At 38.3% G+C, this 14,792-nt stretch overlaps 1 protein-coding gene across 3 annotated transcripts in view; it reads left to right on the top strand.

The window, feature by feature from the left end:
• Jazf1 (JAZF zinc finger 1) overlaps positions 1-14,792 on the top strand; it is a 326,310-nt gene that overhangs the window by 175,671 nt on the left and 135,847 nt on the right. For 2 of the 3 annotated variants that reach the window (XM_063239936.1, XM_063239930.1), the window contains exon 2: positions 10,591-10,663. The exons of the other annotated variant lie outside the window; for it this stretch is intronic. In XM_063239936.1, coding sequence (XP_063096006.1) covers positions 10,591-10,663 — 73 coding nt within the window. The remainder of the gene's footprint in view (positions 1-10,590; positions 10,664-14,792) is intronic. 3 annotated transcript variants of the gene reach the window in all.

Raw genomic sequence — 14,792 nt, 5'->3', positions numbered from 1 at the left:
TCTTACAGTTGGAGCACCCTCATGATTCAGTTTCCATCCAGAGTCCTGCTTCTCAAAATATGAGGCTTTTGGGAGGCATTTAAATCTAAACCATAACAGAGGCGTAGAAATGGCTAAAACCAGAGGAGAGGAGCTTGTTGAAATGATCTCTGGGCATCAAGTCTCAGGCCTCTAGCACAGGCATTTCTTCTCAGCTGGGGAGGCCTATTCCAGCTGCCCCATCTGGCAGCTCCCTCCATGGTGATCCCTGCAGTTTCTCTAAAGCCCTGCCACATGCCTGAGTCACCAAATATGCAAACAGTGAGCAGTTGCTACATGTTAGTAGACAAGCAGATATTGTCAGATTAATATAGCACATCCTCTAGAGTCTGGTCTACCTGGAAGCAAGGACTTTTGACCTATAAATATCAGTTACTATTGGTTATTTTTTTTGTTTTGTGTTTTTCTAATTGAAATTTACTTCTTCATCAACTTTTTCTCTTCTAGAATCCAAGCTTGTCCTAAATTTATATTTCAGTCAAGGGAAAGTTCTCTTGATACAGAGAGGAAAGATGTCACAGTGTGTGTGGGTTTCGGGTAAATGTGATTCATAGTGTCAGAGCTGCCCTTTAAAGGAAAAAAAATTTGGCAAGTGGAGGTGGGATGGATTACAAGAAAAGAAGAACAAATGGAAACAGATCTGCATTAATAAATATTCAGATTGTACCTACTCCGATGTCAGTGTTTGTAGGTGGTGTTAGTACATGTAGTATTGGGTGATGGGAGTTGTGCACACTCTCATTTTTCACTTTAATTGCTTGCCTGAAAAGATCCTGACAGCTTCAAAGGTTACTGCTGGTTGCATTGTTCAGAACTCAGAAGTAATATGCATGTGTGAGTTGCTTCATTATTGCCCAATAATAACCAGTTCTGGAAAAAGTCTTAAAGCGACCAAAGGAGCCATAATTTGACATGATAGTTTTGTCCTAACCATCCCAATGTAGAATTAGCCATAGACAGTATGCTGACGTAGGTATATTTTACATTTTCTTTCCAAGAGTTTAATATGATAAATTTTTAGAGTTTTTTACATCTAGAAAAACAAAGCAAGACATGAAATCATGTTTCTTGTTAGAACGTTTGGTCCAACAATGTAAACTAGCATTCTGGTTGTTTTATGTTTTGATTAAATTTGGTTTGACTTAAAATTACTGAGAAACTCTCAAGTAACAATGGCTTAAGCAGGAAAGAATTTATTTCTCTTAATTTTCAAAACATCTAAAGGTGGTCTGGTCAAGAGCTCTATGTCTTCACACAACAGTCCAACTTCCTATTACATTGCTTTGGCATGTAGGACTTCGATTCCCAAGATTACCTTATATCCAAAGTAGATGTAAGACCTCTAATGACTCTTCCAGCCATCCTAAAGGAAAATTACCATTAAAAACAAAAAGGTACATGTCTTTAAGGAGGTTTCCTTGAGCCCTGTCTACATCCTGCTGGCCAAAATTTAGTCACATGGGTATGCCTGGATTAAAGAATGCTGGGAAATGTAGTTTTTTAGGCTAGGCAGCAGAGTTCCTAAGCATTATAGGGAGGGAGAAAAGAAAGAGGAAAATGTCACTGTCACATTTATGTGAGTTTTTCAATTTTTCAGTACATCATCTTGCAATTGACTATAAAATCTATAGTAATACAGATCTCAGTTTCAGAACATTTTATTAAATGCAGGACTGAGCAGTTTCTACACTGAACATAATTTAGTCCTCATATTTATTCTAGAGTAAAAATATTATACTTATCAACATTTTACAGGTGAGAAAAACTTGAGACTTAAAGAAATTACGGTTACTATTGAACTGAGGCAGTTTGACTTCTGTGAAATGGCACCATTACCCTTAGCAAGGATAAGAAATAAGAATAAGGGACCTATGGAGAGATGGCTTCCCAGAATGGGCTTTGGGGATTCAGGGACCAGATCAACTAAAACACTAGAGGCAGGGCCCACTTTGATCCAGCCTCCTCATACCCACCTTTTGCATTAATTCCCTTATAAATTCACCATTCACTTAGTTTAAAATGCAATTAAACCTCAAGCTTTTCTCTATTCTAGGAGCAATCCCTGGGCCAAGGAAGTTCTCAACTGATAGATAACTGAGTTATATGATAACCTAGTCCTTTAAAAGGGCCATTGAGCTTTTATTGGGATTGTTGTTTGCTTTGCAGCTCATGATATGCTTCAGTTGCCTGTTGGAATGTGTGGTGTTCTGATGGGATTCTTCAGCACTTCAGTTCCTGTTTGCATGGGTCCTTTATCTCGCCTTACTCTAAGGCCCTGACGTCTTAGTTCTGCAAACTGTCATAAACACATCAGAACCAGACCTCATTTTCTTGGCTGTCAAACTCCTTTTACTTTCTAGTTCTTTATTCTTGATAATGAGATACTCAGATTTATGACATAGGAAAAACCTTTTTTACTTTCACCAAATATTTTCTAAATCCCAAGTTCTTTCCCATCCTCCATGTCACTTCCAGTTATTTACTAAGACATGGACCATCTCAACTGTGAGCCTTCACTGGCACTATGCTGCCTACAGAATTAAGGCTGAGCTCTCTGGGAGCATTTCAGGACTTCCATGTTATGGCCTGTGCATCTCAGGCCTTTTGCAGAGAAGACACCCTCACTTCTTGCCAGTCTCTGCTCTAGGCTACTTCTGCTTACCTGCTCACACCATTTTCTATTTGCACCTTTTTCTTACCTTTTCTGGTTGAGATCTAATTCAAGACTCTTGTTAATTTTCTTTCAAGAACTTTCCCTGGTTCTCAGAGAATTGTGGTGTGTGTGTGTGTGTGTGTGTTTGTGTGTGTGTACATTCATGAAGGACTAAATGAGACCAAATTTAGGGTCTCACTCCACTTTGAAAGAACTTTATTGTTTAGTTCCAGGAACTGAAGACCAGCCCAGTCTCCAGTAGTGCTGTGTACAGGCTATACATGTCACAAGCATACCTAGAAAGCACGATGTTCTCTGGGAGGTTCTTTTGTTAAAAGTAACAAAGTTAGAACTTGGGTAGATTAGTAAACCGAAGAGTATAGGCTGATCATATTCTTAGATATAGGGCCACATAATTAGAGAAAAAGGCAAGCACTCATTAATGAATTTGATGAGTTGGTAAACAGAAAGCACACTAGTTTGAAGAGTCTATTTCTGATAACTTTAACCCTTTAGCCATGCCAGAAATAGAGAAGGCTGCAATATGCTATTTCTTTATACATTAACCTCCTGGAGGATTATCCAACAGTTCCTGATTGAATCATGTTTGTTCATTCACTTGTGACAGCCTGTGAATGTGAAGATGAATGCTTATTAAATAGATGATGTTATTGTGTTGCACAGTATCCCCAACTTTTAGATATTTAACTCATAAAGTTTATGGCAACACTTAACTGCATCTGGTTTTCACATTGAATTTGGGGAGGCAAAAATCTCACTGAAATCTGACTTCCCTGTAATGGAAATTATGGCTTGGGAAAAGTTTCAAGTGGCTTGTCTATAAACAAAGGAAAAATTGATCTACTTAAAGACTGATTACATGCAATTGTAGGAATTTTTTTCTAAGGCAAACACAAAAAGAAATATTTAGTTCAGTGGCTGAAGTAAACTAACCATGAATTAAAAGTTGTTCTTTATAAATTGTTGGTTCAACAAATTCATTATTAAAAGTAGAGTAAAAGTTGCAACAAACTGTGCTGGGCTTTTAAGAAAGCTATAAAAAATTATCTGTATGGAATCCAGTGTTACAACTGATAGTAGCAAGGAACTGACTTCAGAGGATGAGCCACCTTTGCAGTGGTTGTAATGCTGCCCCATTGCCTCTTTGGACATAGGTCCTGTTCCTGCTGCTACTGAATTTGGGTTAAGGAGGCATGCCACGTGGCTCCCAGGGCTCTGTTTGTTTGGTTTCTTTCTTATATCTACCTTCCTCCTTCCTTTTTTGTTTCTTCTCTTCCTTCTTTCCTGCCCCCTTCATTTGTTTATTTTGGTGTCTCTCATTCACCTTCAAGACTTTTCCTCCAATGTCTAGTGATCATTCCTTGACTGATCTTAGCTTATATTTAAGGCCAAGGCAATTAATAGCTGATAAGGAATCTTTGAATAGAGATGGGGATAGTTTTTTGTTTTGTTTTGTTTTTGTTTTGGGGGTTGTTTGTTTGTTTTTGAGACAGGGTCTCACTGTATAGTCCAGCCTGGCCTTATACTCACGGTGATCCTCCTACTTCAACTTCCAAGTGTTAGAATTGCAGGTGTGCACCACTACGCCTGGTGTGTGGATACTCTGTTGATCGTGAACTTTAGGAAAATCATTTAATTAGGGAATCACCAGATGTTAGCAGCTGGCAGCCTTTTCTCTGTGCCTACTTTAATCAGGGATGGGCGTCCTGATGGGCGGCCACTGTTCTTAGGAGCCATGGAATAGGCACATTGTACTGTAACCTTTGATTTCATCTCTGTACTCTACCTTTTCCTCCCTCCCTACTGTGCTTGGTGCCCTGCCACAGTGTCCCTCGATAATCAACATTCTAAAAGGTTTTCAGCCTTCTTCCTGTTTTATGCTGTAGCGGGTATCTCTAAACCCAGGGAGTCAAGTCAGGGCTTCTACAGGGGGTTCAGCTCTGCCACTGGGTCTTCTCTACTGCGGGTTCCTGAGATTTGAGCTATCTACACTCTAAGGTTCTTTCTATTCCTGTATGGGTTTTCCATGTTCCAAAGTACTAGTTGAAATGACATATCCTACGTCTTCTCTCTTTTTTTCTATCCTTGGTGAATTTTTCTTTCTTTCTTTCCACTTTAATGAGACTAGGAATAGTGAAAGAAACAAATACTCTTAATGAATCTATCATGCTTATCCCAAACCTTTCAATGCCTCAACATAAAATTAATTGATGTTGTTTTGCATCTCCTAAATCCAAAGCACTGACCTGAGTGCTGGAGAGATAAAAATTCAGTGGAGAAAGCACAATAGCGGTGACAGGAAGGAAATGGTGCTGACGAAGGCAGAGATGTGACAAACTCCACCCAGGGTGCTGTGAAAAACTGTACTGAACAAACTCGAAAGTCGTGCAACAGCTGGGGGAAGACCACGCCCATTAGTTATTATTGAAATCATTAAAGGGTTCCAAAGACAAAGCAGTGTCTCTAGCTCAGATCTTCAAAATTGCTCATCTGGCTGGGTGGGCGTTTGCTTCGCGGGGTCTTGCAGCGCTGCAAATCCCCTATGCATTTCCACCCACATCCTCGCAGACCCACCACAATTGCTATGCATATTAGAAAAGAACTGGTGTTTGGGGAATACAGAATTAGAAGGCCTCTCAAGAAACATACTATGTTTTCCTATCACTCTTGCCTCCCAGCTCGCAGATTCTCATTGCCCAAAGAGGCTTGGTTCATTTTGTTGAGGGTCAGTGCAGCTGGTTTCTGACTTTCATAAATTATAAGTGGTTCCAGGTATATAAAATCCCAGTAAGGTAGACTTGCTAAAGCCATTGGCCAAAGTCAGTGATCTCATTAATTAGTCTTCGCTGACCTATCATCACATAACATAGGAGTTTTTGTGGAGGACCGAAGAGTACACTACAAAAGGCTGCTTATTAGAAATGTTGCAAACTAGACCCTTGGTTGCATTCATTTCCCATGCTAGAGATATAGCACATTGGATGAACATGAGCCTCGTGGATTGAACAGGGTGGTCTGTGGTGTCTAGCTTTCCTTGATCACCTAGAATTCCAGTTCCTAATGAAAGGGGTTCTGAATGTTCCTTTCCTAGTTTCTGCTACTCTCACTTTTTGTTGCTGCCTGAGGAGCAGTGGGAGCCAGTGCTGTGACAGCAGAGCCTTTTGAAATTCGAGTCTATAAAACGATGAGCCCCTAAAATCACGTGACCTGTGGCAAGTTTGTACTTGTACCTGAGTTTGGTGTTAATAGCTGAGTCCTAATAGAGCTGTGTGTTCAGAATATTACCTCCAGGGTGATAGTGACAGAAAGTATATTGCCGTCTGCTTAGTGGATGCTGTTTTACAAACTTTGAAGTAAGCTGATAGGTTTTTATCACTTGTGTACTTTCAAATGCATTTTAATGTTTGAATTCTTTAGCCTTCAGTTAATTTGAAGATTATACCCAGGCAAAGAAGACAGTGAGTAGGGGTGGCTTAAAGCAGAAACAGTGGCAGAATTTCTGGCAGTGCTGTTTAGCTTTTCTCTGCATGCTGGAAAATTTTGAGTGCCTCTACCTGTCATTTCAGAGTGATATAAAAGTGGTAGAGTGGTATTCTTGTGGCTGTGGATAGCCACATTATAGAAATTGCCAAATTTCCAGCTTAAGGAGCATCAGCTGGCTATGAAAAATCCAAGTGTTTCTGTCCACAGACCACTGTGGATTCTCTCTGCAGACAACCATAATCAGTGTTCCAGTTCCACATTTTATTGGAACAAACAGACTAGAGAAATACCTGGAGACATAAATGCTTTGGTCATTTTATTTCATGTTAAATTCCTTGTTGTAGCAACTTACCATATGCAGAAAATTCCCTCAATGATATTGGCAACACAATATAAGGACATTTTTCATTGATTCAGTAGTATCCAGGAGACAGTGAGACTGTCTCTAGTTCAGTCTGATAATGTTCCTTCTATCTTTCTAAACCTTACAAGGAGAGTGTCACTGTGTGGTACCTGGGGAAACGGTCCTACTGTGAAAATCCTAGTCTTGTCTCTCAAACAGATCCCTCGTGTAGAGAATGTTTAGTATCAGGCAGTTACAGTTCTGTTGGGAGGGAGAAATAATAAAGGCAGCTGTTATATTTTTACTGAATATGAAGAGCTCAAGAGTATAATTAAATCTATAAAATGGTGAGTCATGATTACCGCACAGCAGCCCGCCAGGAAGTGAGTGACGGAATTGATGTTTATTGAGACCAGCAGTTGAGTTGATGCTCTTGGTCTTGGTAGCACTTTGCTGGCCTCTTCTCTTCTCTGTGGGCACCAAATGCCACATTTCATGTTAAAAAGTCAAAGCTTTAGTGAATGTTCTAACGGTCATCTAAGGAAACATTTAACCTCAAAAAGGAGAGGTAGGCCTGATGGATGTCTGTCTGGAAGTTCTTCCATTTTACTGGTTACCAACATTTGCATTAGAAAAAAAGCTAAATTCTAAAGTGCTTTTAGGTTATCTTTTTTGTTATGGAGAAGGCAACATTTGAAAACTTCCAGAAGTCTCTCACTTAAGATTTGAGAATTTGGGAGCATAAATCTTCTAGCATATATTATGGAATATGATAAAGCAAAGTAAGAAAATAAAATGAAATTTCAAAATCTTGCTTTGCAATAGAATCGTGAACATTCTTGATTATTCCTGAAATAAGATTATGATATAATTTTGTGAATGTTAGGGCCTGTCACCATTTATTTGAGCATAAGAGAACTTAATATAAAGTTCAGAATTTTACATAAAGAACTTCTTTTTCCTTTCACGAAGACTTACTAGAGATTTTTGCATTACTCAGTTTTCCTTTACTGTGACATAATAATTGAGATAATCTATAAGGAAACAATGCTTGTTTTGGCCCACGGTTTCAGAAGTTTAAGTCTATGGTCATTTGGATCTGTTGCCCTTGGGTCTGTGGTGAGGCAGGAGATTATGGAAGGGGGCACGTGACAAAGAATGCTGTTTACCTCACCTAGCCTGGAAGCAGAGAGAGGAGGGACACACCTCTCCGTGACCTAACTTTCTTCCAAGGGGCCCCACCTCCTAAAGGTTTCTTCCCAGTACCACCACGGGCCCAGAACCAAGCCTTTAAGATAGGGGCCTGTGAGAAACATTCATAATCCGAAGTATAAAAACAAAGTGCAGTAAATGTATTCATAGATAGATAGATACAGAAACATGTATACACACTGCAGAAAAAGAAAAATACGATGTTTTTTCAACAGTTAACCTCATATGGGGGACTCTAGAGGATGTCATATATCACAAAAAAGCCACTGCACTGCCAACCGTTAGAGAAGAAATTGAGAATGTATTAACAGCAGTTTCAGTGACCAAAGTTACCCAAGCAGCGGTTCACCATACTAATAAATATCTGGAAGCTAATGGCCACCACTTTAGGCACCTGTTTTAATTATAGAAGCCCAAAGTAACTGGTATTAATCTAATAATGTTTCAAAAAGTTTATTATTAAAGTATTTATATCAGTTTTTCTTTTCTTTTTGGCACTGTGTGTGTGTGTATATATATATATATATATATACACACACACACACACACACCCAATAAAAGAGAAAGATAAAATAATTAGTGTAATTTAGAAAAGTAATGGATATTAAATACTTTAGAAATTATATAATTTGAAGAGTTGAGTATATTTCTCAGTAGTAGAGTGCTTACTTAGTACACACTTAGTATGTATGAGGCCCTGTATTCTATCCTCAACACAAAAAAGAAGAAAAAGGATGAGACGGGGAAAGGTAGAGGAAAGGAAGAGGAGGAGGAGAAGAAAAAAAAGAAAAGGAAAAAAAATTATTAATTTGAGATTTAAAGGCTTTAGAAGGTTGTTTGTGAGATAACAGACTGGAAGTCAGTTACAAGAACAAAGACAGAAGTTATAAACATTTATTGGCTTTTTAAACTTTTCACCCCTTTATGTACAAATTTTAGGCTCGGGATGGTGCTTTTCCTTCAAAACAATATGCCTTCTGAAGGCATGGCTCTTGTCTTAAAAGCAGAACTCCTCAGTCATTAATAGTTAAACTTGAAGTAGGCCATTTTGTGAGCAATTATCTACGAGGACCAGGACCGTTTGCAATCACTGCCTTGTTCTTTCTTATCTTTTTCTTCCTCACTTTCTTGGGTTTTATCTCCAGTCCCTTGTGTCTTACCTCACTAAGCGCCTGGGAAGACCCTGCAGGATTACTATGCCAGTCCCGGTGTGCACCCCTGGCCTGCCCAGCACACCAGTGGGCCATTTCTCTGGACAAAAGGCCTTTCCCTAGTGAGCATAGTTCAAGTAACTCCTCTCCAGCGAGTGCATGCCTCAGAGAAAGGTAGACGCACACTGAGGTTACAGCAAACTTACATGAGTAATAAGGGACGTGTTTCAAAACTAAGTTTCCCTCAAAGAGTGCTTTCCTTCACTTACAGAGTAGCTTGCTTTATCCCCACACCTGCGATGGAAGAGCCCCATCCATTGCATAAGTAATTGTGGTAAAACTGAGAGGAAATGCTGAGTTACTGATCTGTTCTCACTTGTGCTGCCAAAACTTTGAGACCCGACTTGATGGAGCCATGCAGAGAATCTTTGTCTCTAGTTTCAGAATTTGGCTTTCAAGGACTTGTAATGGCAAAGAACCAAGAAAGCAGGATTTCTGAATAGTGCGTCCCTGAAATTCTTGGCATTGGAAAAACAATAAAATGAACATGAGATTCTTAATTTTAACACTAAGAATAACACTGGCCCTGCTGTGCACTTTTAGTCTTTACTCTGGGAGTCAGAAGCATTGTAAATGAATTTCTACGCTATCATTTTTGCCACTGTGTTCTCTGCCATTCTGTCTGCTCCTTTTTCTGTCGCCCGTTACTGCCCTTTGGAGTTGGTGCGTGTATCTCACATCTACTATATGCAGCAGACACTTCCTGCATAAAGGTGCTTGAAACAGCATCTGTCATGACATCAAAAGAGGTGTTACTGCCTAGTGCAGCTGGAAGGCATCTAATGATGTGATGGTTTAGACAAGGTTACACCGAAAAGGAATCTGTGGGAAATGTCTGAACCTTTTTCTGAGAAAACAACAGTGTGTAGTCACTTTCCTCCATTTATGCTGATATTATGTAAACATTGTGTTTGCATATATTTATGCAATTTCTTCATCGGATAAGCTTGAGATTGTTTCTGGTTGCGAGAAGTACATTCCTGGGTGCTGTGCTAGAGAAGCGCCATTATGAAGCGTTGCTATGGTGCTGAATTCTGCCTCTTTGAAGGGAAAACCCCTCTGGTGAATGTGCTGTTTGTTGACTCTGAACCAGTATGAGAATTTCTGATTCAGAGTCTAGAAAAGTTATAATAAACTCATTATACATTTTAAAAGGAGAAGAAGTGCCCTCCAGAATGTGAATCCAAACTCAGAAAAGTGTTCAGTGAACAAGAACAATACTCAGTAGAATTTCAAATTGATGGAGCTTTCCAATGGAAACTAATTTGTTCCAGCATTGAAGTGAGCATAATTAACAGAGACTCTCTTTCTTAGGCCGATTAACCACTGAAAACCATGCCAACATTGTAACTGTAAGCAGTGAAAACCAATATTTATGAGGGGGATTGTGCAAGAGTTTGTGTGACAGATGGGCATTTTATCACTGTTGATGTTTGGAATTCCCTTGAAAAGTAATGCAATATCTTGTTATTTATGAATGAATGAACAAATGTGCTTGCAGAGTTTTCTTTAAAAAGAGGTATTCTGAATTAATCTTTTTCTCTGTTTATCCTCTGTTACTTTAAGTTAGGTAACCTCATATATTCTGATGCAAAACTTGAAAAATCATAATTGTGTTTTTATTGCAGATACAGATCCACGTGTTTTAGAAAAACAAGAATTACAGCAGCCAACCTATGTTGCTCTCAGTTACATTAATAGGTAAGCCACATTCAGAATTTATAGCAATCTCATCTGCCACTATTTACTTTTTAAATGTATCTTTTAAAAGAATACAAAAATGCTTCCTTGAGATTATTTAAAAGTAGCCTCTGTATGAAATATTCTAGTTTCTCTGTTAGGAAGATGGAGAATTGTAGTCTTCTGTGCATATGGCTGAAAACATGACTGATTTATAAGCTCGTTCTGGAAGTATTTTGTATGCATCGTTAGAATGTACTCTTTCAACTTCATAAGACAGTGTAGGAGATTAATGGATTTATGTTTGAGTGAACCTTTTAAATCCTGGGGTGAAGAGTAACTTTATGAATTCAAAACACGGTTGCATATCAAAAAATAACAAATTGAAATAATTTAATTTCAGAAGGTTATTTAGTAGCAGCTCATCTTTTAGTAAAAACATTCTCAGCAACTAAACCCATCTGTGTAGGATAACATGTGAAATAGCTTTTATTTATACTGAACACATGAGCCCAACTTTGGAGAACCATTTTGAACTTGATATATCAGGTCTGAAAGAAGAGTTAGGTTTCAGCCAACTCAAATAATTAAGGAGACAGTAATTTTTTTGGAGAGAAATTGAATTCACTATAGGTTAAGAAAACACACATTCCCAAGCAAAAAATAAAACCAAAACTAGTTTCTAATGAAAATGAGAAACTCTGTTCATAACTCAGGGCATAATTTCTAGTGATTGTCCCTTTCATACAGGGTGAAGAGTGTTTCCAGTCTCTTGGTACCAGGGTCTAATGTTCATGATCTGAAGTGGAAACCAGGAAATAAATTATCTGTACTGTTGCATTTTAGTGCTGTTTTAGGAAACTTATTCATTCTTGCCCAATTAGAGCTGTGAATTAGTCACCTATTTCAAGTTTTTCAATCAGTTTCAAGTTCTATAAAACATATTTTCAAAAGGGTGCATTAATATAAGCATCTATTTGTATATCTCTTTTGCATTTTGCCTTCCTAAGAAGTGAGATAGTATATCTATAGTATTTTATTACCTGTAACTTCTTACCTATGCTAAATTGAAAACCTTCAAAATCATATCAAATACAAAGAAAGATGTACATGCTAATTGAGTTTTTCACAGAACCTAAGTCATTTCCAGTAATTAACATTAATTAGGTTTTGAAAACTTTAATTACACATAACTTATATGAGTTAATATTAATATTAGCCTTTTCATATTGGAGAACAGGGTAAATAGGTATACATAATGATTATGTTTAGTAAGACTTAATAAGTCTTACTATTAAAAGTCTATTAAAAGATATACCTTGAAGAAAAGAAAAGAAACACTCAGAAGCAAAATTTAGATGCAGTCAATATGAATTCAAGAAGAGAGTGTCAAGGGCTAAGTGGAAAAATGAAAAGCTTGCCATCAATATCTTGACTACAGGAGAAAAGAGTACTACTTTTAAAAATGAGTCTTCTCTTTTCTTAAATTTCAAAAAGAAATATACTCTAATTCTGCTGAGCAGAGAAAACCAGAAATGAATTAATATTTCTCTGTTCAAATACCTTTTAATACCCTGATAGACATTTATTTGAGCATAGCAAAATCAAGAGAAAACCTTCTTTGCCAATGACATTGACTAACGAATCAGCAGAGAGGTATGATCCTTAACATGGAACTTGCCTTTTTGAAAAAGAAAAAATAATAGGTCAGTAGAAATCATTGCATTTATTTAGCTTATTTTAAACTATTGTATACTTTTTTTTTTTTTAAGACAGGGTCTCACTGTGTAATCCAGGCTAGCCTAAAACAGATGGTGATGCTCCTATCTCAGCCTCCCAACTTCTGGGATTATAGGTGTGTGCCACCACACCTCATAAGCTTATAGTCTTTAATAATGTGTTGAGCATAATAGATACTTATAGACAGATAAAGAAAAGCCGTTTTTCCCTTAAAAGCAAGCCTGTCTAATGAATGGCTTTATAGAATTCAGGTGGATTTTGGATTTTGCATTCAATCTGCTACATTACTTTGAGTCATATCGCCTCTGGAAAACTTCACACTATTAGAGAAATGGAGGTGGGGAGGTAAATAACAGTACCCAGAAAGTATTGCGTTTAGACATAACCAGCTAGATTCTAAACTGTACAGCCAAACTTGTTCGGCTACCAGAGTTAAGTACATAGTAAGAAAGTAAGAGGAGAATTTGAAAGACTGATATTGGAAAATAGGATAGCACAGCTGGGCAGAAGAGAGAAAGACAAAAATAATACAGAATAACGATCATGCCCCAGATAATCAGAGATTAGAAACCCAAAACAAGGAACTGTAGGAAACAACAAAAGCTACAAACACTGTGAGAGGGATGACCAGGAATTCTGTATGATGTTTTGCTACCATGAAATTACGTTGAGCGTACAAAGTGAATGCTAGCATTGCAGACCTCAGCTACAATGGGGAAGGACTTCGTAGCATCTGGAGCCAATAGAAAACAAAGGGCAGAGGGCGGTGAGTACACAAGAGGTCATCCTCTGCCGTGATTCACCAATAAGGCAGGCAGGGACTAGACCTGCTAAAGTCAGGTTAGTCTCCATAAGAGAATTGCTTAGAGGACATTCGTGGACTGGGGGTAGAGAGAAGAACCAGGAAGCAAGCCCAGTCTGGGAACCAATGCCATGCACGGGCTGCCACCGAACTGGGACAGCCAGACCCCAGTCCCTTCTAGCATGTGGGCTGGCAAACAAGAAGTACCAACCCAGCCACCCACTCCACCCCACCCCACTCCTCACTGTAAGTGACCAGTTTATCTGGAAAAACACAGACTGTGATGATAGCTGTGGATGAAATGCAATTTGATGCCTGTGGTGCTGGTGTTTCACCAACATTTGCAGGTCTAAGGCCAGTAGTGATCTGATCACAGGTTCAGAGGAGAGTGGTATGCAGTGTGACATCTAGGGGGTCTCCTTCTGAGGGTTGTAGCCATAGTTGATTCCCTATAGTCTTGTTTTGGAAGTATCATTTCCATTGTTTTGTTGGGTTGGGTTTTATTGTCTTTTGTTTTGTTTGATTATGTCAGATCTGATGGCAGGAGCAGCAGTTTGAAGATAGCAAGATATATAATGGTAGCACTTTTGGATTTCCTGTTGGCTTCTTTTGAAGCCTTTATTGCATTCATTGTTTTGTTTTTATTGTTTCTATTCTATACTGTTCTGTTCTGTTTGATTTTTACTATGTCTGAAGGTATCTGCAACTATTTTGAAGACATCAAGAGGCATTATGGTAATTATTGTTGATTTCATAATGTTTTGAAGTCCTGTGTTACTTACACTGGTTTGTTTTGATTGGTCTTATTCTGTTTTATCCTTTTTAAAATAAAATAAAAAGAAAATTGCTGAGAGCCCTAGACGCTCCATGGATACTGTCTACAAAGTATTGTCTGTCTAGAAGTGTCAAGATGGCTTGTTAATAACTATGACTCCCCAGAAAAAGATAACTAAAATAACTTAAAGCCATGATGACATATATGGCTAACTCTCTTAATTATACTTTATTCTCTATACAAAATAATGTAAATTTGAGTGTCCATATCAACTTTAAGACTGGTTTATTTTTTCTAGAAGCATCTGTGAAACTAGTGTTCTCCATACATGAGTTGGGAGTGGCTAGTGTAATATCACTTCCACTTCCCTTTTTTAGCTTCTCCGAGGAACCCTAACACCCTTAATTCAGAATGGCTTTCTGTTCTTTTTCTAATTCAAAACGCAGAGTGCTGTCTTTTTTCTCACAGTCATCTGGGAAAAAGGAAAAAAAAATTGTGCCTAAATACGCTAACCCATTCACTGTCTCCTCTTATATCTCTCTTAAAGCAATCCATCTGCTTACAACCTTCAGACACTGAGCTGACTTCTGTTAAAAATAAAACTATTTTCTTGTTGTTGTTGTTTTGGGGTTTTTTGAGGGGGTTGTTTTGTTTTGTCTTAGTTTGGTTTTTTGAGACAGGGTCTTGCTATGTAGTTTAGGCTGGCCCTGAACTCACTATGTAGCCTAGGCTGACCTCAGACTTGCAGTGAGCCTCCTGTCAGCCTCCCAAGTGCTGGGATTACAGGCGTGTGCCATCACGCCCAGCAAAGCTGTTATTTTTTTGCTTGGAAA

The sequence above is a fragment of the Cavia porcellus genome, unplaced genomic scaffold, assembly GCF_034190915.1.
Source record: "Cavia porcellus strain 051 isolate PalLab524CR breed Dunkin Hartley unplaced genomic scaffold, mCavPor4.1 scaffold_2, whole genome shotgun sequence".
NCBI lineage: Eukaryota > Metazoa > Chordata > Mammalia > Rodentia > Caviidae > Cavia > Cavia porcellus.
Note: the sequence above shows the minus strand (reverse complement) of the source record. Positions and strands in the feature narration are given on the sequence as shown.